At 49.7% G+C, this 25,160-nt stretch overlaps 2 protein-coding genes across 2 annotated transcripts; one reads left to right on the top strand and one right to left on the bottom strand.

Moving 5' to 3' along the window:
* Positions 1–2,909: 2,909 nt before the first annotated feature.
* PROK2 (prokineticin 2) lies at positions 2,910–7,597 on the top strand. Its single transcript, XM_015874837.2, has 3 exons — positions 2,910–3,044; positions 5,751–5,876; positions 6,674–7,597. Exons 1-3 carry the CDS (start codon positions 2,967–2,969, stop codon positions 6,797–6,799), a joined length of 330 nt encoding a protein of 109 aa, XP_015730323.1. The 5' UTR covers positions 2,910–2,966; the 3' UTR covers positions 6,800–7,597.
* Positions 7,598–15,123: 7,526 nt separating this feature from the next.
* GPR27 (G protein-coupled receptor 27) lies at positions 15,124–17,782 on the bottom strand. Its single transcript, XM_015875454.2, has one exon. The coding sequence runs from the start codon at positions 17,335–17,337 to the stop codon at positions 16,195–16,197; it is 1,143 nt and encodes a 380-aa protein (XP_015730940.1). The 5' UTR covers positions 17,338–17,782; the 3' UTR covers positions 15,124–16,194.
* Positions 17,783–25,160: the final 7,378 nt, after the last annotated feature.

The raw sequence follows: 25,160 nt of genomic DNA, 5'->3' as shown, positions 1-25,160 counted from the left end.
CGCAACTATTCTTATCTGACCTCAGAAAGGAAAACACTTCTGGATGCTTTCTGGTTGCTAATTATGTTTTCAGCTCTCACTTTATTCCTGTGCTCACAGGGCCACTTCTGTTGTTGCGCTCGTGTCTCGCTGGGTCTGCGAAGGTAGCAGGGCAGAGCTGTGTGGCTGCTCCTCTGCAGTGAGGAGGCTCCTGCAATAACACCAGGGACCTGATGGAGCTTGTGGGTGTGCTGGGAAAGGCTGGGGATGGGATGGGCTGAGGGGTGTGATGCTGGCACAGCCTGGCTGCGGAGAAAGAGAATGAGAGGGCCTGGGATCAACACTGAGGTGTTATGGAAGCTGTTCCCAGACTGTATTTCTTTGCAGAAGGTGGAAACCTGTGGTGCTAGAGGTCATGATATCGCCTGCTGCTCCAGGTCGGTGCTGACCTCACACAGGTGCCTGCGGGCAGCACATCCTGGACCCTTTCTGGAGCAGATACAGAGTGCAGTTGAGGCAGCCTTTAGGGAAAAGTAGAGCTCGCAGCCCTGGGGAAGGCTGGTCATGGTCCTGTGCCTGTCCATGGAAGCACTTGATACAGGTGATGCTATTGTTCCCATTCTGGAGTCAGCAAACTTGCACTGAATTCCATCCCTTGCTTGACACATAGTGTGAAAGATTAAACAAATTACATACTGTTGTTATTAAGAAAGCTTTTAGGACAAGAAGTTAATTCTCCTGTCTCACATTATCTGACTTTTCTCAGTTCTTTTATGAGAAAATTGCCTTTTTAGATGGCTGATTTATTCCCATTCTTAGTTTTTTCAGGAACCTGTAAACTCTGTAGTGCATTATCACTTGAATAGGCCAAATAATTATCGGAATGCCTACTCACAGACAGTTGGCTTTCAGTGAAATTGAGGCTTCAAGGAGAAAGAGAGCTACCAACCCCACTGGGAGCTAAAAATAGGGATCTTCAAGAGCTGAGGTCTTTTACATGCTCCTCAATGTACTGTGTCAAATCCAACACAGAGTGGGTATTTCAGAATGGTATTTCCTAATTCTGATGTTTGAGTTTTTACAATAGGAGACATTCAGTGGATTTAGAAAGGTGATCTGAAAAATGGGCTTTTGGAGTTCCTTCTTTTGAAACTTAATCCTTCCTGAGCAGCCGAAGGTACAGCTCCAAAGAAGCCCTAAGGGAATGAGAGCACTGAAATGTAGAGATTCACCTCCCAGGCTCGGACTTCTTTTAGAATATCAGCCATTCAATTGGACCTGATGTATTTTTCATACCAATTTTGCAATCACCTACAGGCCATGTAGATGTGTAAGACCTTTTCTAATAGCAGACAAACTCTAGTGTGTGTTGGTTGTGAGAAGAGTGGCATCAGGATGAATGTTATTAAATCCATGGCAATGCAGCCATTCTGGGGTACAGCACTGACCTCCTGGGCGTTATGGAAATACTAATTCATGTTTTATATTTATTTAGTTGTTGTTTGTTTCTAGGATACAAATAAGAATTAAAACACACTGGTCCCTTTGGCTGGCTCAACTAGTGATGGTTCAAGCCAGCCACGTGGGCTTACAACAGCCACAAATCCTGCCTGGTTATTTTTAATACTTCTTGTGCGTCAAAATTGGCCTATCCCAATTTGCTTTTAAAGCATCGTTGGAGTGAGACTCCATTAACTCAGACAGTATTTGTCTTGTGTGCACTTTTACGAAATAGCCATAAGCACCAAAAAGGCCGCGTCTGTAATGCAAACAGTGCCAGACAGCCCGACACCCCCCGGGGGTACCGCCAACAAATCGATCCGACAGCTCCCGACCAGGGCGGAGCGGAGCGGGGCTGTGCCCAGACAATAAGTGCGTTATATGCTCCCCTTCAGCTGCACTTAGCCTCACTTCAGCCAAAGAATGAGACTGTTTCAGGAATCGTGTAAATACGGGCTGCGCAAAGACTCATCCTTCCTGTTTGGAAAAAAGAGAATTTGAAAAATCTGAGAAAACAGGGAGCTACGTGTGGGAAGGGGTGAAGCGGAAGGGGGTGGCAGGGAGGGATGGGCGAGGTGGGGACAGGGAGGCAGAAAGGGAATGGAGATGGAGTTAGAGGAAAGGTGAAAATAAGCATAGAGAGTTGAAAAATAGGGAAAAGAAAACAGAGACAAAAATACAGTGAGGGGCACAGAAGGGAGCTCTGCGTGTTTCTCTGCTTCTCTGAAAGTTTGCACATTCACTGTGCTTTGGTGTCGTCTCTCCAGAGGAGACGGAGGTTCCCAAAGGCAGCACCATCAACCCCTACACCTCGGCAGCCCAGTCCAGTGCTGGGTCTGGAAGCAGTGCCGAGGGTCCCCAACCCCACTCCTCCCATTTCTTCCTCCAGAGCTGGACTGGGGGGGGACTGGAGAACCACAGAGCCTAGAGGAAAAGCAGAGAGGACTCGGGCATTGGAGTGGGGAGATCTCCGGACTGGCACCAGCCGCTTTGGGCTGCCTGCCGCTAGCCTAAGATGTGCCCTGACCTGCAGCATGGTCTCCCACCTGCTCTAGGGTCCCTTTGGACCTTCCGTGTGACTCTCCCTACATCTCGCAGGACGCCCCCTGGGATGTCATCTATCTGCCACGCGATGCTCCCTACTTGTAGTAGGATGCTCCCTGGGATAGACCTCTGTTTCTGCGGGACGTCCCCCCGGGACCCACTGAGCGATAGCTCCAGGGATGTCCCTCGGCCGCAGCCTGACACCCGGCGGGACTCGGGACACCCCCCGACGTGCCCCGGGCTGTCCCCAGCCGACCGCGGGTGCCCCCCCGCCTCTCCCCGGCCCCGCGGAGGGGTGCGCACGGCGTCCCGCGGCGCTGCCAGGGCGGGGGTGACTCACGGCTCGGCACGGCAGCCCCCAGCTTTATAACGGCCGGGGCGGCACCGGGACGGCTCCACCGCGCCGCGCCCGCGGGGAGCGCAGGGGGCCGGGGGCCGGCAGCATGCGGAGCCTGCGCGGAGCTGAGCTGCTGTTGCTGCTGGCGTTGCTGCCCGCGGGGCGCGGAGCCGTCATCACCGGGGTGAGCGCCTCCGCACGGCACCGGGACGGCACCGCGGGACGCGCCGACGGGCGCAGGGCTGTGCGGGAGGAAAGGGTGCCGGGCTGGGGGTCTCCGGGATAACCGATAGCAGGACGGGGGGCGCGGGGCTGTGTGGCGCCGGAGAAGCGCTGGGACTTGTGTGGGTAAGCGACAGAGAGACGAGCGGGGCTCCCTGGGGCTGGGGATGAGCGGAACTGATGGTCTCCCTGCGCTGAGCGACACAGAACTTCGGGAGCTCCCCGGGGTGAGAGATGTCCGGGTGGCGGCGGGACCCGCGGGGCGCTGCGCCGAAGGATGCGCAGCACGAGCTCTGTGCCCGGGGCGCTGCTCCCGGCGGGTCGGGGGCTCCGTCCCTCCCGCTGCCCCCGGCTCTGCCCGGCTCGGTGTGTCCGCACGGCGGCACCGCTACAGCCGGCACCGCTAAACGCTGCTTCATTTATTTATTTATTTTAAAGTATGACCGTGCTGCTTTTTTCCCTCATTGCCAGCGAGCCCTCTGTTGTTGTGTGTTCAGCCTTGAGATTCACTTTGCTTCTGATTTTTTATTTTTTATTTTTTTTTTTCCCCCAAAGACGTTATTTAACCCGGAGCGTTGCATCACTCCGAATTAAAACGATTTTTCTCGTGTTTGCTTTGGGTCGGTGACCCAACTCTGGCATTTTTTGGGCAGCTCACATGGCTGCTGGAAGCACCAGGCGCTGCGGGGCCGTGCGGGATGCGGATGTCCCCTGGGCTCCAGAGCAGCTCCCGGGACGGAGTGGAGTGTCAGCGGGAAGGAATCTTCCCGTAGTTGAGGAACGAATGTTCCTTTTCAGCAGCACTGTTTGGAGTAACGAGGACCGCTGTACGGTGAGCCTGTCGTTAAGGTTGTGGCTGCACCTCTAAAGCGTAATGAATAAATTAAATAATTGCGAAGCTCTGAATCATAGATTAAAGACACACAGCGTTCAAAAATCAAAAGCATTTGTACTAGAAATGTTACGTTGGTAACTATTGCAGCGTGTTTCTGCTCAAGCTGCTCTGATGGGTTTTTGGCTCCCGTACGAATAGGGAAATCTCAGGTGGAAGCTGACATACGTGTTCTCATCCACATCCTCTGAGACAAAGTGCTCTTCCTTTGCAATTTAAGACTCAAACGGAACCTTGTGGCAGCTCATGTGCTGATTTCCGCTTGCTTTGGAGCCAGCTTTTCTTCAGGGACTTTTTCTCAGGCTGCGTTTTCCACAAAGCTGTGTGCAATGGGGCACTGCGGGGGATGAGCTGTGCCCAGAGCACGGCAGGAGGGTCGGGGTGAACTTACATTGTGGCTTGCTCTGAGCAGCAGCCCTGGGGATGCGTGCTTTAATAGCTCGTCATTTTGGAAGGGGAGTCTTAGAAACTCTGCTAGATGCATGTATGAGAGCGAATTCTAAACCACAGCATTGTTCAGCACTGCTTGCCTCTCCTCTAACTGTTCTGCACCCCTTGCACTCTCTGCTGTGGGCAGAGCTACTCCAAAACCACCAGTCCTGTGTTTAGGGTAAAATTACACCATCAGAGGGATTGTTTTATTTTATTTTGAGAGAGAAGAGAAAGAAAGCAAACATTACCTACCTGGAAGGCTGCATTGGTAGTTTTATGGCCACACTATTCTTTTAAGTAAATACACTGCGTGTTTGGGCTCGCTCATGGCACGGAGCTCTTTGCTTCATTACATGTGTTGAGGAGAAGTGCTGGCCATTGGGTTACCTACGTACTGACAGTAATTGCAACAGCTTTTCCCTAAATTACTCGCTGATCTGGCATTGCTGTTTGAAGTAGTGCAATGTTTACTCAGCAGCGTGCAATCTATTGGCGTTTATCATGTAGATCCCAAGGTGAGACCTGTAGGTATTGACTCAATGACTGTCCTGCTGAGCAGCCTTCCCCAGTTTTTAAGTCCATTTTTAGAAGCTGCCTCTTGGCATTGCCTCTGGGCTCTCAGTTCTGCTGCCAGACATGAGAGCAGCGATCTGCCTGACCCTACTGCTGGGGCATCATCAGTACCTTTAACTAATGGAATTTCTCACTGCTTTGGCAATGAGTCTGTATGATTGAGGGTCTGATGGTCTTCTGGGTGACAAAGAAGAAGAGAAAGGTGTGCAGGAACCCGCTTCCAAGCCCTAATATGTCAACTGCACTTCATGGTTTCTGGTTTTTGAAATATACCCAGTAGTTTGTATTTTAGTTTGTGCTTATCTAGGCCACAAAATGCACTGGGTAAGTGACTGATAATTTAATTTCCCCTTTGCAGGGTGTGTGCTGCCACAGTCACATTTTCTTTGGTATGGGCACTCACACAAAGCATTTTCTGTTATACATTCGGGACCTCTTTTAGTTACGTGTAATTCTAGGTAACAGCCATAGATTCCCTATTCAAACTTGTATTTTATCTACCTCCACTTGTAGTTTGCTAATAGAACTATCAAGCACTTGCACTTGAAAGGCACTCAACCATCAGACATTACCATAAGAAGCAAGAAGAAATAGGTTTCTAGAAGTCTTTAAATTCATGGAAAATTTCAATTCTTAGCTTCTCTGGAAGATTGGATTCCATTTGTCTGGTGCCCTGTGTCCTCACATCTCCCTGGGCTCCCTTAGGATCTGGCTATTGGTGGAAGGTATTTATGCAAACAGAATAAACAATTCCACTTTCTCGAACCACAGGCCTGCGACAGAGACCAGCAGTGCGGAGGAGGGATGTGCTGTGCTGTCAGCCTATGGATCCGCAGCCTTCGGATGTGCACACCGATGGGCAATATAGGAGAGGAGTGCCATCCTCTGAGCCACCGGGTGAGTAGGGCTGGGCTGTGGGGCTGCAACTGCAAATGGTCATAGCCCTTGTGGTTATATACCCTGTGATGTAGTGCAGAACATAACAGCATCCTTACCCCTGGTGGGGATACAGGCAGCAGACCCTCAGGCTCTGGAGCTTCCAGCTCCGTCCTGGTTGGGACCAGGTGGGACAGGGCTTTGTGTCCCCACCAATGGTGACTCCATGGCCACACCAGCACTTTGGATACCTCCAGGGGACCTTCAGATATCTGGTGGTTGTCTCCCCACCTTTTGCTTTCCTTCTCAGCAACTAGATGGTGTCAGCTTGATGCTATGAGCAAACAGATTGCTTCATGGGGCAGGTTTTGCAGCATGTCCATAGGTGGCATCACTGCCATTGTGCACCTTGCACACATTGCCTGCATTCCTCCCATGTTTCTGTGTTATTATGCTGCTATCATCCATCATAAACCCAGAGCTATGAACATGGAGGGTTTAGAACATATCACTAAGGCTGCCGGAGGCTGCTATGAGTCAGCCCTACCAGCAGCAGAGCTATGATTGCAGGGTCTGTGCTACACAGACAGCGGAGAGGTGCGATTCCTGCAGGCTCTGCAGTTGGTGACCCAGGCTGGGCTGGGGTAAGGTGCAGGGATGTGGGAAGGGGTGTACAGGGCAGGGAGAGCGGGACACTGGGGGACCCTATGGTGCCATGTCCTGCCAGTGGCATGGGATGTAGGGCACTGCTCTCTGAGCTCTCCTACCGCAGCTCCACTGTGGCTGTGCCCTGCTGACACACACATTCCTCATTGCAGGTGCCCTTCCCAGGGCGGCGGATGCACCATACCTGCCCCTGCCTCCCCAGCCTGTCCTGCACACGGGCATCACCCAGCAAGTTCAGGTGTTTGCCAGACTTCAGGAAAGAAGACGTCTTCTTTTAGCAGGAGCTGCTTGGCGTGAGGAGGAGCCGCCTGTGTTCTGTTTGTTGTTGTGATGAGCAAGGTACTCGCTGGGGACCCCTCTCCCATCCTTCCCTGCCTCACCAACATCACAGTGAAGATGCCATACTGTGCTGTAGTGGCCAAAGTTTTCTGAAGGACTTTCATTTTGGGGTGGGTGAAGTGGGATTTGCTGCTCAGTGCCAATTTCAGAGAGCGGGAGCTCTGTTGCTGGACAGTCCTGTTTGTCTGTGTGGCTCCAGCTTAACCCCAGAATGAAACCAGCCACCATTGTTATCACTTTTGGAAAACTTTGGCTGTGTTTTTACACTTTGGAATGCTTGAATTGAACTGAGATTTGAATCATCGTATGGAGTGAAGCATATCACAGTTACCAAAAACCCACCTTTCCATTTCACTCCTTGGTTAATATAACTGTATCTGTAAGTTAGGCACACCTCCATGTTAAACGTTTAACCAATAGATGTAGATAGTACACTTTTAAAAAGTGGCAGACGGAACCAAAGCACTTCAATACTCAAAGCATTACAAGACTCTGCTATTTTAATACTCTGAGATGAGAAAACATTGCTGTTACTGGAGTTGGTGTAAAACTACCTGATCATCCCAAACCATGTATTAAGATGTAGTTTATATTAAAAAAAAGGAACCCTGACATTTATTGTAATGGGCTGCCTGACTTCTTGTATATGTACTGAATTTGCTGTGTAAAAATTCTGTATCAGAATAATGGCAGTATATTATTTGATTTATTTTAATATTATAACATTATTTTGTCATTGTGGTTTTCAGTTTTTATTCAGTGTAATCTGTGATCGCATCCCTGTTATCACAACCAAGCTGTGTTCTGGGAGGTGGAGGACGGGGAGTGTTGGAGGAGTTCATGTGAGAGGTTTGTCTCTGCATATGCCTCAAAGCCTTCAGCCTGTCAGACATGCAGTTGGCGGGTTCTCCATGGAGTACCATGCGACTCCATGTTTACTTGTGGCCCTGGAGATGGAATTCTTATAGTCTGTGTGAGGTTCACACATTTCTGCTCTCAGACATGCAAACGTATGCTGACTCTGGGAAAGGGAAGCTGTTCATCTTCCAACAACCAGAGCCTTTACTGGTGGTGGTGATGGGATGGAGCAGTTAGCGTGCTCACACTAAAGCAAACACCTGTACTGCTGAGAGGACACACGTCCCAGTGCATTCATCAGGCACCTGTCTCATGGCTGTCTGGAAACAGCAAGCAGCCACAAGAGCTGCTGCTTTGGCATTAGAAAGAGAGATTTGGAGAGACTGGAGGGAGAGCATCGTACCTCTGGCTCAGAGCAGCCCAAGCTCAGGGCTCCTGTTCTGATGCCAGCGTTGCACTTTACCATCTAAGACTTGATTAGGTTCTCCCCGGGCTTCCATTTTTAGGAAGGAACACAGAAGTAGCCTAGATGTGTGTGTGTGTCCCCACCTCTCACTCCATTCATCTCCACAAAGTGCATGGTCAGAAGGAAACACAATAGCAACGCCCAGCCCTGCTCCTGGCTGCCACTGCTGTGACCCTGCAGCAACTGCAGGCCTGGTCTGCATCAGCTTCTGGCTGTAGGGTTTTCCTTCATCCATTCCACTTAGGAGATCCATGCTAATGCTGAGTGCAATTTTATTAATTTTGGAGAAATGTTATTAATTATTAATACAAATACATGCATTAATTTTTAATGTTATATTAATATTGATATGACAGACGTGTTACAGAATAATAATGTAACACTCCAAGCTCGGAGAAGTTCCCTGTTTATCACCAAATTTTGGCTTAGCATAAAGCCATTTGTAGGAAAGGACACAGCAAAATCTAACAAGCTGCTGGCTTAATTTGATTCCTTGCTAATTAGGTAGATAAGGTGAGGTTCTTTGCTGGGCAGGCAGCACCTGTGAGCCTGGGGGCTGGGGGGAAGCACAAAGCCCAGCTGTAGCATGGCCTCATCTGCACTCTCCTGTATATAATCCCCCGCTGGGAAGTATCCCTTTTAAAGGCCTTATAAAGACTTCAGGTGTAGGAGGTGGTGGTGTGTAGCAAGTTCTCTTGGTTGCTTGGTCAGTGGGACTGAGTCTGAGCAGGTGCTTGCCCTAACCAGGGCCTGGGTTGTGCAGGAGAAGCTGAAGTTAGTGCAAGGCTGGGGGTCATCCAGGTAGGCTGGAGAGCTGGAAAAAGCAGCCTGTACCTGTGTGGAGCTGCTGTAAGGTACGTGAAGTGGGGGTATTTGTGATTTTTATTCATGCTACTATGTAGGTAGGTTGGAAACCTTGGGCTTCTTGTTGTTTTGTGGCTGCACCATGTGAGATCTTGTAATGTGCCCAACAAAGAGGCCCTTTGCTAATCTGTGCTGTCAGCACAATGAGCTCTGATGCTGTGCAGCCCCAGCGAGCAGAGCGCAGCCCCGGGTCCTTGTGGACACCCTCCCACTCCGGCAGCGCTCTGATTTGTTATTACTGCACAGATGGATATTCAAAAGAAACAGAAGGTGCTGAGAGTCCCTTGATTTAAACAAGATGTCTCAGGAATTTGATCTTGACAATGTGTAACATGTTTTCCAGAAGGAATTAGAAAATTGCGAGAGGAGAAAAGGCTGTGCAAATACAAGGGGATTTTGATAACAGCAAAATCAATGTGCCTCTCTCTATTAGATAGAAATGAAATGCCAAAGCAGTGGAGGTACAGCTGTTACTGATCAATGCTGTGAGCACAGGAATGGAGATGAGCTTTATGCACATCAGAGGTAGAGGAAATCACCTACAGTTTGCCAAAGGGAGGGCTGGGTGTGCACAGAACCAGCCCGGGGCAGGAGGTGCTGTGTGGGACTCAACTCATGGTGCTGGGCTCTGTGTTTCTGACACTTACTCACAACACGTGGCAGGGATCAAATCTGATTTAAATGTAATATGGCTTTGTAAACCCACAGCTGGAACACTTCTCAGCAACAGATTGAGAGGTGGCTGGCTTCCAGCCTGGTGAGCAGAACCAAGCCCTACTCACCTCTCTTGCTCATGTGAGCACGTTTTGCTGTGCTTCATGTAGGTATTCGAGGGCTCTTTCTTAGCACAAAGAGGAGATTTTCTTGTCTCACTTTTTCTTCCCCACACACATGGATGAAGCCTTACCAGCAGGATCCCTGAGCCTTCTTGGTTCAATGGCAAAGCTTCCTGGCTGCTGCATTGTCACCCTCCTCTCTGGTTCCTCTGAACTTCCTGAAGTCTCAAACAGACCTTTTATGCATTGCAACAGAGCCTTTGGTGACCTGGGGCTGCCTTACATCAGCACTTTTTCTCAGACAGAGGTTGTGTAAATGCAGAGTAAGGAAAAGTTGTCCTCTGAGTGTTTGGGATTTACAGGGACAAAGTGGGCACACCTTCATGCCCAGAGTTGATACCACACCATGGCTTTGTGCTGCTGTGTCAGTTCATTGGCTTGAGTGCCCCCTTGATCTGACTGTACACTGCATGCTCAGCTGCCTTCCTCTGCAACCAGATGTCCTCTGCCCAGCTGGGTTTGGCCATGTAGTGCTGTATATGGAGCCCATGGAGGGGGAACAAGCAGGAGGGTTCCACTGATTCACCCAGCTACTGGGCTGCTCACTGCTTCCTTCAGCTCCTGGGTGACAGATGGGAACAGATTGAGCAGTTTGATGGAGGGAGGTAATATTTCACTAAATCATCCCTCTTTCTCTCACTGTCAGAAAGCACCCAGACTTCATCTCCTCTTCTGATCCTGCCTGTGTTTTCCCCTTTTGGGTATTTTTTTTAATGGCAAAGCCCTTTTGGCTCTATCTCTGCTAAATTTTCTGAGAGCTGCACTGGTGTTTACAAGGAGTGATAACAAGGGTGTTGTCAGGCAGTGAAAGAAAGGAATGAATTGCTGTCAGACAGACAGGATGTGATGCTTTGTACCAGTTCTCCTGTTTTTTTTGCCACCCCTTGCACTCAGGCAAAGCTCTACACATGGTGTGGCTGCAGGCTGGGTTGGCTGTGGATGGGCACATGGGCTCCTGCTGTGCCACTCACAGATGGAGCACCCTTCTTTCCCTGGATGACTGGATGTTCCAATGGTTAATCATCCTTCCACAAACATGGGACTGCATTTTTTAATGGCACTCTGGTAAATGAAGCTTTAGGAAGGGTGTCTCTTCACTGGGTGATCACCTGATTGCTGCCTACTCTATCAGTACTGATGAGTGCCTAAAATTAGCCGGGACTTCACAGCTCCCTGTGTCCTTGCAAGACTCACTTTGAACTTGAAAGCCTCCTACACAAAGTGCTCTGCGGCATCAACCTGGTCACAGCAGAAGCAAAAAAACCCATAATGCTGAAGAAAGTGGCCTTCCAATAAATGCAGACCATGCATGACTCATGAGATCAAAGGCGCAGTGCAAGTGTTGAGGTCATTAAACATGAATAGAAATACAGAAATGCAACAGCTCGCATTAAAGGCTTAGCTTGACTTTAAAGCTAAGTGATGAAAGCTTCTGTAGTCGGTGATTGTTTGCCCGTGATAAAGCTCTGCTCTGGCCATCAGTGGCTTTGGGCTTCACAAAGGTGAGCCAAAGTAATTAGTCAATTTTTTTCAGATAAAGCACCAAGGCATGGAGCAGCTGGTGACACAGGCCAAGTGAAAATGGGCTTGGGGATGCTCAGCATCAGCACTAGGGCAAGACAGAGCAGTGTAAAAGGCCCACTGGAAATTCAGACCTCAGTTGCCAATTCTACAATTATTGGGTGAGTGAAGACTGTGTGAGGCCCTACCAGTGATGTAGCATCATCAGAGGGCACCAGCATGGGAAGGCACTGGGCTTCCATCAGCCCCATCCCAGCATTCCTCTATGCCAGCTTTTAGGAGGGGTCCTTCAGAGATAGAGTCTCATTGATGGCTCCATTGCTGTGGTTGCTGTGTATGTTACAATACTGTGGAGTGTATCAACACCACAGCACAGGAGATGCTTTCTGGTTCCTATCACAGTGGCTAATTGTAGCCTTTACAGCGCTTGAGTAACTACAAAAGAAGCTGTGCTAAAAATGGGGATTGTAGGGGAGGTCTATTAGAAAACAGCTCCCTTGCCATGTTTATGATAACACTTTGGTTTGAGATACAGCTATGTTGTATGGTTTCTGGGATATTCTGATGTCACAGAATCCCTCCTTTGCAGTTGATGCAGTACCTTGAGCCACCTGGCATCATGTTCTGCTTGTAGGTGTGTATCGCTGCCCGAGCCTCTGCTCTGCTGGGTGCATTTCTGGCAACTCTGAGCAAGTGCCAGCACTGCAAGAAGAAACGTAACTGTTTGTAACCATGTGGGCAGGTGGCAGAGATCCAGCCCAACGCTGTGCATCCTTTGCTTGGAAGGGAAGGACAGTGCCAGCTCTGAGCTGAGCTCGGCGTGTCCTGGGGCAGTCCTGCAGCATATGGTGGAGCAGCCTGCCGGAGGTGGAGCTGTATCACAGCCAGGTAGAGCCCCAGGGAAGAATTGCTGCTATAGGAATAAGCCAAATTCCTGCCCTTCTCCTCAAGGCAACTGGCTTCACGCTGTTCTGGGAGGCAGTTTTGTCTCCCCTGGTGCAGACTTGGTGCTGTCAGAGCAAACAGCAAAAGCCCGTGGGCTACATGTCCCCTGCTCACCTCTACCACCAATTGTGGGACCTTCACACATCAATGTAATGTGCCAGGGTTAAATATTTCAGCTCTTTTCCCAGCAAACTTTCCAAAGCTGAACAACAGAGGCACCCTGCAGTATTCACAGGCTCTGAGTGCTGTGAAGCAGAGATGCCCATAAGGCAGTACTTGTTGAGATTTCAGATCAGTGTCACTTTTCACGCTGGCCTGATACAGAAATTTGTGCTAAAACCTCTGCTGACACAGCACAGCAAGATTTCTGCTGGGAATGCTTGCAAGGAATGTGTTAAATACCTGGGGAGTGAGGGAAGATGCCAGCAGCAATAAGATTTCCCAGTGCAGCACAGCTGCCACAGCAACTGCAGCTCTTTACCACAGCCATGCAACAGCAAACGTGCTGTGAGCTCTGAGCCAGACAGTGGAGAGTCTCCAGGGGTGACGATGATGGCATTTCACATGATGCTGACTCCTGCTGCCCAGAGAAAAAGAAACCATCACATATGTCCTATTATGGGTTACAGAAAGGATTTGATCTGCATCTTGGCTGAGCACGGGTAGGTGAGAGAAGCGTGTGCCCTGCTGCTGTACAGCCCACTGAGCCCCCCATACCTTTGCACTGTGGTTAGAGGGGATGGGAATGGGTTCAAAGCATTTGAGTTTTTGCATGTGAGCCCAGTACTTGCACAACAAGCTGCAATAGCTTCCCGTGTGGCCACAGGAGGTAATTATTGCACTCAGCTCCTGCTGAGCTCCATCCATTAGCACTTTGAGGCAGAGCACTGGTGTTCCATGAGCAGCTGAGGGCACAGAGCTCACAGCTGCTCCTCAGGAGTCCCACCAGCACCTGGGAGGGCTCCCAGGGCTCAGCCCATTCTCTTTGCTTTACTCCTCCACTTTTGTTATTCAGAGCAGGTTTCATCCTCTGACTCCCATTCTCTGAGCATGGCCAAAGCAGTTAATCTCTGTGACCCATTTTCCCCATATCCAGACTGAAGGACGAAGTGAGAACGTGTTAATGCTGTGCCTTGGAGATACTCAGCTTGGCTTTTCTTTGTTTTATGAAACTTCCTTATCTGTTCTCAGATTCCAGAAGGAATACTCATCCTCTGGTGCTCCTCCAGCCCTCTCTGGCCTGCACGCTTCCTTGGCATGCTCAGCCCCAGGCTGGACTTGCAGAGCAGTGCTGGTCACTGAGCACTGCTACATTTTCTGCCACTTATCTGTACTTTTATACTTAAGTTTCACTCTTCTTCTTTCTTTTCTCCGGAATGAAGCTCTATTGTTCAACACCCATCTAAATCCTGAATTAAAGCTACTGGAGTTCCTTCTCCTTGGTGCTGGTGTAGCCAGGATTGTCATCAGCCTGATATTAGAAGGACCTCAGGTACCAAATTAACGTTTATAGAGGTGCCAATTCTGCCCTCAAGAGTACATCAGAAGTCTTGACAGGTGTCCGTGCAAACAAAAGGTACAGCAGAGATACCCATTTCACATCTCTGTGTACTTTTGCTATGGGTCTGGTTGGCATCAATGGTGACAGCAAGGCAGCAGTTCCTCCAGCAGGCAGCAACCAGACCAACCCAACCTAAGGTGATTTGTCACCTCCTGTATGTCCAACCAACTATATAACCCGTGCTTAATTTTCCTGGAAGAGAAAAATGTGGTCCTTGCAGCTTTTAGGGCTGCTTTAAAATAACAGTTCTCCCATCTCTGGGGTTTAAATAGAATCATAAGCATGCTACTTATAGCTGGGATGCCAAAATATCTGACACTTTTAATAGCTTAAGTGAGGAAAAGTTGGCTGTTTCCTAATTGGGCTGCACGAGAAGGCAGGACTTCAGCTGGAGATCACAGTTCTAGGCCCCAGGGAGATACTTCCATCTGCACAAGAGATTTCTTAAACGTTAAGAATCCCATAGAAAATAACTAACAGTAAAGCAGGCACACAAAGGACTCTTGGAATGCAATTGCTAGTAACAGCATCAATGCGTTGCATGTTCCTCTTCATAACAGCTTTACCTGATTACTCATCCAGGTTTACTAAGCCACGATCTGGCACTTGAGGATGAAAACAAGAGTAGTGCTGATAGCCAGCTTCTGCCATGACCTGAAGTTCTGACAGCATTCCTGCCATAGCTGGATGCACTTTCACTAGCAGATTTGGAAGCAATAGTCCTGCTTTGTTCTACCCTACCCAGGAGCCATGCTCCCTGACAGCCACACTACAGCCACTGCTCAGCTGACATCTAACAGCCTCCGACTGCTCTCTGCAGATCTGCTTCCAGATCAGGTACTGATTTCTTCATGCAAACAGAGCTTGTTCCTGTTATTGCGACAGGCAGCAGCGCAGCAGTGACTGATGTTTGCTAAATGCTGCACAATGCACCTGAAAGCAACGCATCGGGCACAGCTTCCTCTGAGTCACATCACGATCCTGCCATCGTGCTGCCAGCTGCAGCACTTCCAAAGTTGTTCTAAATGAAGCAAGTTAGGATGTGCCATGCTGAGTAAGTTTAAGTTACCCATTAAGAATACAGTTTGAGACCAGTATTTCCTAAGCCATCATGTTAAGGAATTGCTTCTGCAACTAAAATAAGTGATTCACAGTCACCTGATCTACCATTGTGCTATATAAACCTGTTGCCCATCATGAACTTAAGTCTCCTTAAAAATAGCATCAGTCATTTTTATTGGTAAAAACACCTAAATTGAGATCTAACAGCAAGTAAGGATTGTGCTTGTCCATAATAACCTTGGCTGTGCAATCTACTCAGACACAAGACATACAACCTTCCAGATACACAAGCTATTTGTCAGCAAAGCAGAATGCTGCCATTCTGAGACAATTACATACAGTAAAGGTTTTCAAGATTTTATTAAAGAAAACAGTCAAAATGTACAAGTGTTACCCAGGTTTGTAGATAACTTCCTATAAAGGCAGTAAAATATGAATTTCAATCTAGGTTTTTAAAAACTGCTATAGTTGATTAGTTTTAAAGTTGGTATTTTAAAATCACATTTCACAAATAGTTCCGAAATATTACCAAATAAATAGTGCAACGAGAAAACCGAAATTAGTTCTACACTGTTTGCATGTCAGGCAAAAGTTATAAGTAACTGCTTCAAATACTTGAACCATTTGAGAATGAATGAACTCACAGCTCCCACCAAAAACCGACTTCCACTAAACCACACCAGGAACGTCCTCTTCTTGTTCTTCACTGAAATCAAATGATAAGAAAACAACGCCTCTTGAGGTCATCAAAAATAACTTTAGTATAAAATTGTCTTGGCTTTTATCAAATATTACATGAGTAAAATTGTTAAGCCTTTATCAAAACAGACAGGAATAGGAAAAAAAATAAAATAAAAGGAAAATGTCATGGCCTTAATCCGTATCTGTTGGAATCATGTCTAGAAACGTTAGAAGCAAGACCAGAAACTTGGAGCCCTGTTTTGTTGTTAAAAACCACATAATCACAAAGAGAAACAGCTTCGTACAGCCTAAGGTTTGGGGTGTTCTGCTCAAGTACCTGTTTCCATAGACAGCAACCTGTTATGTTCTGGAGAGCATACGCAAAGTATAGAAAAATAAATAAAATAGCTTCTTACAGCCTAAGGTTTGGGTGCCAGGTGGTGGCTCAGTACGTCCCCCACGGGTCACGCTTTCTTGAGATCATATGCAGAAACATGGAAAATAGTATCCATCTTTCTTTTATAGGCTGAGGAAGCCCCCCTACATCCCAAAGCTCTTGAGATCGCACAGGATGGTGCCCTGGGTGCTCTGGATGCTTTGGCAGCACGGGAAGTGGGCTCGGAGGCAGACCCTGAGCTCCTTGTTGAAGATGAAGCAAAGGATGGGGTTGACCCCAGCCTGGGCAAACGTCATCCAGACAGAGGTGGTCAGGTACACCTGGGGGATGGAGCTGGCCTTAATGAAGACCCGCAGGTAGCAGGCCACAATGTAGGGGGACCAGAGGAGCAAGAAAAGCAAGGTGATCATGTAGAACATCTTGCAGAGCCTTTTCTCCATCTTAAACTCCTCCAGCACCAGCAGCCTCTTGATCTGGCTGTGGGTCGCCTGCCTGATGCCCACCAGAGTGGGCGGCGTGGGTCCCCTGCCAAAGCCAGCCGTCCAGTTGGCCGCCGCCTGACCTGTGGCCCCCGGCCCGTGGAAGGTCCAGTTCTGGCTGATGGCCGGGACCAGCTGGGCCGGCTTCATTTTGCGGTGGCCATGGATGAAGAAGAGCAGCTTGATGTAGACCAGGTGGGTGGCGGCGATGACGGCCGCCAGCATGAGCATGAAGCCCAGTGTGTCGTTGGCCTTGACGTAGCGGTGCTCGAAGATGCACTGCTCCTCCTCCCGGATGAACTTGTAGGTGCCCACATCTAAAACTGGGGGGAAAGCCATGGCTACAGAGAGAGTCCACACCATACAGATCACGGCCAAACAAGTCCAGCCTGTCATGCGCTTGGCATAGAAGCGGTGGTGGGCGATGGCCATGTAGCGGGTGACCCCCACGCAGAAGAGCAGGAAGGCAGCGTGGAAGCAGAAGAGCACGGCCAGGAAGGCCAGCACCTTGCAGCTGAGCAGCCCGTGGGGCCAGGCGGCCCCGCTGCGCACCGACAGCATGACGAAGGGGAAGCAGGCCAGCGAGCGGAGCCCATCGGCCAAGCAGAGGTCCAGCAGCAGGTAGTACGGGGCACGGTGCAGGTGTCGGTCCTTGAGGATGAGCCAGGCGAAGAGCACGTTGCCCGCCAGGCTCACGCAGAGGATCAGCCCCAACGTGGCCAGCTTCAGCCCGGATGCGCTCAGCAGGCCGCCGGCGCTGGGCAGGTGCGGGCTGCTGCTGCTCCCCAGCTCGCTGCTATTCGCCATCGGGTCCCTCCTCCTCCTCCTCCTCGTCCTCCTCCTCCTCCTCGCGGCAGGCCCGGGGGCTCAGCGCCGCGGCAGCGCTCCGGGTCCGCGGGCCCCGCCATCACCGCCGCCTTCCGCCGCCCAACCCGCTCCGCACGGAAGCCCCCATCCCCGGCGCCGCTCTCCCCCCTCCGCCACCTCCACCGCCGCCGCTCGGGCGAGGAGCGGCGCTGCCGCCGCACTCCCCGCGGGCCATGCGGCTCCCTCCCCGCTAGGGCCGCGCCCCGCGCCGCCGCCGCCCCATGGAGGGGAGGGATGGAGGAAGGAAGGGGCCCCGGGGGCGAGGCGCGGAGCGGACCCCCCTCCCCCCCTTACCACCGCCGAGCTGCTCCGCCGCCGCACGGGGCGAGGGGCCGGCCGAGCCTGCGCACAGCGGCGGCGGCTCTGCCCAGCTCCCGGCGAGGACAATGGGGTAAATCCCCCTCCCTCCTTCCTCCCTTCCTTCCCTCCCTCCCTCTCTCCGCAGCTGCCTCCGCCCCCCGCGCAGCCCGGCCCCTGCGGAGCGCGGGACCGAGGGTTGCGCGCAGCGGAGCCGTGCGGAGGTTGCGCTGCCGCAGCGCGGAGCGGAGCCGCCCGTCCCCGGCGTGGGACTGATCCGCTGTCGGTGTGCGGGACGGGGGGGCACGGCCGTGCGGTGCTGCCCGGCCTCGGGGAGGTGGGGGCGGGGGGCTGAAGTCATGGCTGGAGCTGCGTGCGCGGCACAGGTGGGTGCGAACACACGGCCGTGCCCGCCGAGAGCCGCAGCGTGCGGGTATCCGAGCGGCAGGGATTCACCTCGCCGTGCCGCGCTCAGAAGAGGTTCACCTCGCTGCTGCCGAATACAGCCGTGCCGGAGCTCTGCCCGTGTGTGCGCGGTGGGAAGATGCCGCCTGTTGCTGCGGGTGTCCCCGCTGGGCAGGGGGTGCTTCAGGGGGTGCAGCTCTGCTGGCAGCTGATGGACAGACAGCTCGGTAGGAACACCGAGACAATGCCGCCTCTGCGAGTCAGAGCCCTGACATGTGGGGACTGATGCACCTAAACAGGCAGAAAAGAAGGATATTTAGGCCAAGGCCCTAGGCATGCTAACATGCTAATGCAATTATTGTGCTGCTGCTGAGTTTCCATCATGGCCTCTCCTGAAGGACGCATCCAAAATCCTTTTCAAAGGATTAAAAGCCATCAGTAAAATCAGTGTTATTCCAGAAATGATTGCAATTAAATTATCCACGTCGGCCCCAAATGCTGGTTCTGGTGGAGCAGCCTTCAAGAAGGGCTTTGTGAATGGTGTCAGAAATCTGTGCTGGGGCTGTGGGCTGACATCCAGAGCAGCCACAGTGTTTGGACACTGGTGGAGCCCACAGCAGACTTCAGCCCAAAGGGTGGTTGAGGGCAACATGTCCCTCGCCCATGAGTCTGATTTGGATCTGGTATTTATTGAGAGCAAAGAAATTCTAAAAGCACACACATACACACAAAGGCAGATAATTGAGGCTGCTTTTTGCTTTCTACCAACACATCTGAGCTGTTCTCAGTAGTTAGGTTTCTCATTTGCACTGGAGTTGTGCTGTGACAGAGGATTGCCCACGGGTTGCTCAGTGCTCTCTGCAATTTCCCACGTGGGTGCTGCGGGCGGTGAAAAGCTCTGGGTGCGTGGTGTCCTCTTGGCACCAGGAGCAGCTGTCTGTGGGACATGGGGGGACTCCATCCCTGGGGCACTGGGGCCACTGCCAGCAGCCCAGGACTGGTTGGTAAAAGGGACCTTACCTGCGATGGGAGCTCTGTGAGCAAGGCAGCAGCTCACCTGCTTCTCTCCTCTGTGTCTCCCTGCACGCACACCAGAGCACTGCTATAATTCATGGCTGTTGTGCCAGGCTGCCAGCAAACCACTAGCTCGTATTTCTTCCACCTGTAGCTTGGAAATAGCTTTAGTCAGAAGGAAGTGCAGGGACAGCCACAGTGTCTCCACCATGTATCCCCCGTGTCCTTTGGCACCACTGTAGCAGAAACCAAAGTGTTATCTCCTGGGTGATCTAAGAGAAGCAGGAAATGTCAGGATGTGCCTGAAGGTTAAAATCTAAGCTCCTGTCATTGCAGAGACACTTCTGGGAAGTAGGGTAGGTGGGAGCAATCAGCCACAATCATTTTGCCATCACATGTAATCCAGGGAAGGACAAGTTTTCAGGTACAGTAATTGAGGAATCATGGAACTATTGAAGTTGGAAAAGATCTCTATGATTCCTGAGTCCATCCCCACTGACCATGTCCTTCAGTGCCACATCTCCACAGTTCTAGAACACCTCCACAGACAGTGACCACACCACCTCCCTGGGCAGTCTGTACCAATGCATTATTGCTCTTTCTGAGAAGAAATTTCTCCCAACATCCAATCCAAACCTCCCCTGGTGCAACGTGAGGCCATTCCTTCTTGTCCTACAGCTGTTACCGGGGAGCAGAGGCCGATCCCTACCTTGCTACACTCTCCTTTCAGGGAGTTGTAGGGAGCTACAAGGTCTCAGCAATACTTGGTGACAATGGCAGGATGATAAAATGACACGTTAAGGCGATGTTCAGGCACTGGCTAACATGAAAATAGAGTGAGAGGCTCTATGTCTGCAAAATGTATGCTACTACCTCGAATGCTTTGTACAGGAGTCATGCTTGCCCTCTAAGCGGGGCACAGCTGTGCTACATGGCAGCAAAATGTGGGAGGGCAGCTTTGAAGCAGCTTTGGGAAGGCATTGCACAGGTGTCGGGGCAGGGCAGGTACAGGGTGCTGCCATCAGGATGAGTGTGATTCCATGGTCAGCAGGACAGTAACAAAGGGTTTGGATGTGGCTTTGTTCACAGAAGTGTTGGCACAGGCACACCAAATGAACAAACGGCAGCAGAGCAGATGGAACATTAGTGTCATTGCTGAACCCAAAATTGCTCTGCGTGCATTAGGAGAGCGGCATCTGACAGCCCTCACATCTTCCAAGGGCTTCTCCTGGGCTGTGCAATACTCCATGTGCTCTCCTGGGGAGGGAGGAGAGAAGAATGGAGGAGTGCATTTGGCACAGCGGGGAGCGGACTCGGGTCTCCTCCATCCCTCAGAGATGCGCTGCTGCAGAGCATCGCTCCTTCCTGCTGCACTGATCCTCCTCCACAGCAGTGGAACGTTTTGAACTCCAGCAACTCCTCTCATTTTTCCCCCATGTGACTGTGAGTCAGGCTGAGCTCCTCTATTCTTCTCCATAATTGAGTAGGAGATTATTTTGACTGGAAATAACCAGACGCAGGTATCATGGCTGTGAGTGCCTCCGTGCGTGCCACTTGCTGGAAGTTCTGAGCGCCCTGCAAAGGGAGCGGGCCTTTAAAGTGCACTCAATGGAGAGGGAAGAAAGCAGAGGGGAAGAATAGCTGCCTCCTGCTCACTTCTCTCACTGCCTCTTCTCTGCTGAGCAGCTGAATGGCCGGGGACATGCTGCTCTTCTGAAGCTTTTGCAGCAGCACTCCCCTGCTGCAGGGCACAGCCCCAGCAAGACACAAGCTGTCCACAGCACTGAGCTTTTCTGCTACTGCTCCATGCCCACAGCAGTGCTGAGCAAGCTACAGAATGTCCTTGCTCTGAGGTCTCAGGGCCATCTCCCCACGCACAGATTTTCCTGTTTGTTCTCTTCCTTATGGGGTTACAGCCATCTGCCCAGGCTGTGCTTCACACCTTTGTCTTGGTGGTACATGCGATGCATTTTTGCTTTTTTCTCCCTTTTCATATGTTACCTAGGTATAAATTAGCCCAACAGGGTATAACAGGGAGCATAACTTTAGATGGATCTCTGAACTTTTAATTAGCTTTGAGCATCTTGGGGATAAATCTAATTGTCAGGGAGAACTGTTGACTTATCTATGGCGGTGGAGGTACTTGAATGGAATCCTGTACCATTGGTGGCATCAGTTCAAAGGTTGGTTTACCAGTAACAGTCTTTCAATATAATCTATAATGAGGGATAGAAAATAATGACTTCAGTTGCAGTTATAAAGTATAGGTTCTCTCCTCTCCTTCTTTACTCCCCATTGCAGCTCTACTGAAAGTGCTGAGGTAAGCATGTCCTGCATAGACAGTACTTCCCAACATTTTTGAACATGCTTGTTGACCAGAGTATTTTCCACACTGACATCAGGTGGTCTTGCTGCTGTTGGTCCACCATGTTGCTGCCATTGCCACAGCTCAGTGTCTGTTTACAGAGCCTTTCAATGTGGCTAAAACTGCTGTCTCTCACAGGATGAGAGTGTGTCAGTTCAGTGCTAAGTCCTCAGTGTGGCAAAGCCTGCGCCAGGTGGGAGTGGGATGCTAATCCAGCAATGCATTGCCATGATCCTAAGTAAGTAGAACAGCTGCTTGGATATCAGTGCCACTCCTTCCCAAACTACTTCTGAAGCAGTGCAAACAATTGAGCCCCACATCTGGAATTAAAATCACGCCATTGTTGGATTTGTGTTCAAGGACTGAGAGCCGCTAACTAACCCTTCTGTGCTTAAATTGCTGCTTCAACAGAGGCACTCTCTTGGTTGGTTTTGAGCTACAGAAATAGCACATAAAAAGCTTATGCAGTTTAGAAGTGTTCGTGAGTCTCAAGCAACTTTGCGGGCCAAGTAAAGCACGAGAAGCATTTTTTGTTGTACTGTTCTATCAGCTGAGCTTTTAAGGCAGCCTCATGAAAAGGAATTTATTATTTTAATGGCACTTTCCCTCCGCTAAAAGGTCTTGTTAACTTACTAAAGCTGAGCTTGAAATAACTGAGAAAAACTATCAGAAAAGCTGTGATGTACTTTGGAGCTGAGTGAAAATTGTGCCTGAAATCTGAGCCTACCCAAACCCTGAGCTAAATGCCAGAATGCCCCCAGGACTGCTGGGATCATCGTGCAAGCTGTTATGGATAATGAGCAGCCCATTTCTCTGTCGTTGGGTTTTGTTGCTGTTGCAAGTTGGTTTTTGCTTGTTTTTATTTTTTTCTCCTTTGTTTGGTTCTGTGCACAGTGCACAGCCCCTGCATACCACGTAAATGCCATTTTACCTTCCCAGTAAGAACATGACAATTAGAAGAGCCATGGGGAGCTGCATGGCTTTCTGTTGAGCAATGTCTGAGTCCAACCTGGGGAACAGCTCCCATCTGCCAGCCCCCATTTGCACCCTTTCTTCCCCGAGGTGGGACCTGGCTCCTTTACCAACAAATAACGTGCAGATTTTGACTGATGCTAAACTGAGCTCCATGAAAAGGCATTGCCAGCATCCAACATTCCTTTTCTTTTTTGCTTATTAATGTGACTAATTAAATGTTTGTATTTTTTAAGCACTAACTGGTATTTGATGGTCGTTTAGAGACTTTGAGAAAGTCAATAATTTTGATGAAATAAGACTGTAGGCTCCAGAACAAAGTCCACAAGGAATCTGTGACGTTGCTAGGATACAGCTATTAGTATTTTCAGTGGCTGGGGTATTTTTTGGTGTGCTTTTTTTTTTCTTAGGCTGGGTCTCACCTCTCTTACAAACAGTAGGATATGTGACTGCCTGATCCCATTTACACATCACTCTCCCACTTCACAGTAATAGGACAGACTTGACCTATTCGTTTCATCCACTTTTAGTTAAGAAGAAGCCACACACAAGTGTTTTTGACCCGATCTATATGGAGCACATTTAATCTGAATCTGGCGTTGGAGGTGCGGGATCGATGTCACAGTATGAAGTCAGTCTCCCTCTAGTGGTTCGCTTCCAGAGGGGCCTTTGGTTTCACTGCCTTCAATAGGTACAACGTACCCGAGAGCAATGCAAAAGTTCAGCGACCCTCTATGAGTGGTATTGAACTCCTAATGTGCATGAGATGAGCATCAAGTCAGTACAAACGAGTTCATGTGTTCTTTTTTCCATTTTATAATTCTTACATTTCTTGCTCTATCAATACAAGATGAAGCTTCCACCCGTGGCTCACTTTGCAGCACAGCCCAGCGTGTAGGATGTGACTCTTCCATATTATTTCCTTCAGCTGTATACTGGGCTGCCTGTCAAAAAAAGATCAGTATTTAAGCTCGTGTTCCACATCAAAGCAATTGCCAGATGTGGTGCCAATAATATCCCTTTGGATTTAACATAACACATTGAATAGCATGGTGAATGATGCTATTTTGAGATCCCTGTGTTTGGGGAAGCAATATCTAAGTGAGATATTTTGCTAGGAGATAAGCAAAGGAAAGCTGTTTGGAAGTTGTGTCCAATGTATAATTCAGCTCAGATTTGAGGTCCACAGGTTTCTTGCATTTCTGCCCACAATTGCATCTTCACTAGGCATTGCTTCTTTAGGACCTAGGATAGGTGTAGTGCCTCTGTATGGGAAATTGTTAATCACAGCCTGAACCTCTGATTAATCAGCTGAGGCAAGTGTCGGGTCAGCTGTGGGAGCACAGGTGAGAGTAATGGAGCTGTTCTCCCAGAAGGGGTGGAGCTTGTCTCCACCTCCTCTAGACCTCATTTAAGGGCTGACCACCACTAAGGCAGCATCTCTTGGTGATTGCTCCTTGGTGGAGATTGCATCAGCATTTCCCAGTTAAGGTACCCATATTCCCATATGTTCTTCCTTATAAATAACCTTTTGAATATCTGTTACCATCTTTATATCATTCCACCTTACAGTTTTGCTTTATAAACTGTAAGGAACAGAAAGCTGAGAAAAGTTTAGTACCATCTGTCCCAGAGTGAGCAAACCCCCATTGGATTTCACAGGCCCCTGGAACTAGAGGTTGTGCTGTGCTGTCACCTCTCTGTGCTGTGTTCTACAGTGCAGTTATGCAGTTCTGTAATGACTTTATGGGTGAAGTTTTACTTTTGTTTAACTTTTTCCTAATGGTTAGCTTCTATTGGGCAATCAGGACTTCACATCTCAGGAGCTCACCCTAAGTACTTTCCTTTGCACACTGCTGTGTAACAGCTGCACTTCTTTTGCACCTCTTAATAGTGAAAGAAGCGGATGTAGGAACTCAGTATCCAGAGTCCTGTCTGAGATTTGCTCCAGCGTCATTCACAGACAGAAAGTAAATAGTAGGTTGTGCTTGCAAAGAGGTGATGGACAGCTGTGGGATGTCCACACGTGCATGTGTTTGGTAGGTCTGTGCCTCTGAAGGAAGACCACTGTGGAAGGCAGGTTCCAGGAGGCAGAAGGGAAAAGCCTGTCCTGCAGAGCAGTGCTCAGTCTGTTTGCTGTCCCAGGCGCTGGCTCATGCCTGCCAGAAAAGCAGGGGGTGCGAGCCAGTTTGTTTTGAACAAAACAAAGTTATGCAATATCATTTAGTTCTGACATGTTCCCAACATGCAGCAAATGAAGAACTCACTGAATACAGTATATCTCCGGCCATATCATTTGAATATAACTTGTTTCCATGACAACCTCTGCTTAACAGCTTGGCTGATATGAAATCATTCCTAGATGGGGGAGCTTTTGCCAAAAGCATTTGGATTTGTCTCTTTAATATCATGCTATAGGTTTTAAAAAATGTTTATTTAAGCCTTTGGAAGCAAATATCAAATCAAATCCCTTCATCCTCACCTCTGCTTTGGCTTTCACTTGATCAGTTTATCTTCCTGAGAAGTGATCAGAAGCAGCTCCTGTGTTACTTAATATGCTTCTGAAGGCACAGGCAGTGTTTCAAGAGCCAGTGATTGTGACAGAAGCCTTTGGTAAAGGAATCACATTTCATGGCTGTTGGCTCTGCATGCCAGCAGGGCACCAGCAGCAGCTGGGCACAGCAACTAGGCCTTGTGCTCCAGCCAGCAA

Source organism: Coturnix japonica, chromosome 12, assembly GCF_001577835.2.
Source record: "Coturnix japonica isolate 7356 chromosome 12, Coturnix japonica 2.1, whole genome shotgun sequence".
NCBI lineage: Eukaryota > Metazoa > Chordata > Aves > Galliformes > Phasianidae > Coturnix > Coturnix japonica.
This window is presented reverse-complemented; position numbering and strand designations above follow the sequence as displayed.

What these genes read in the sequence shown, in the direction of transcription:
- PROK2 (XM_015874837.2), top strand. Translation starts at nt 2,967, where the DNA reads ATGCGGAGCCTGCGCGGAGCTGAGCTGCTGTTGCTGCTGGCGTTGCTG. An exon ending in GCGGAGCCGTCATCACCGGG is followed by an intron (nt 3,045 to 5,750) that starts GTGAGCGCCTCC and finishes CTCGAACCACAG; the next exon opens with GCCTGCGACAGAGACCAGCA. An exon ending in GCCATCCTCTGAGCCACCGG is followed by an intron (nt 5,877 to 6,673) that starts GTGAGTAGGGCT and finishes TCCTCATTGCAG; the next exon opens with GTGCCCTTCCCAGGGCGGCG.
- GPR27 (XM_015875454.2), bottom strand. Translation starts at nt 17,337, where the DNA reads ATGGCGAATAGCAGCGAGCTGGGGAGCAGCAGCAGCCCGCACCTGCCC.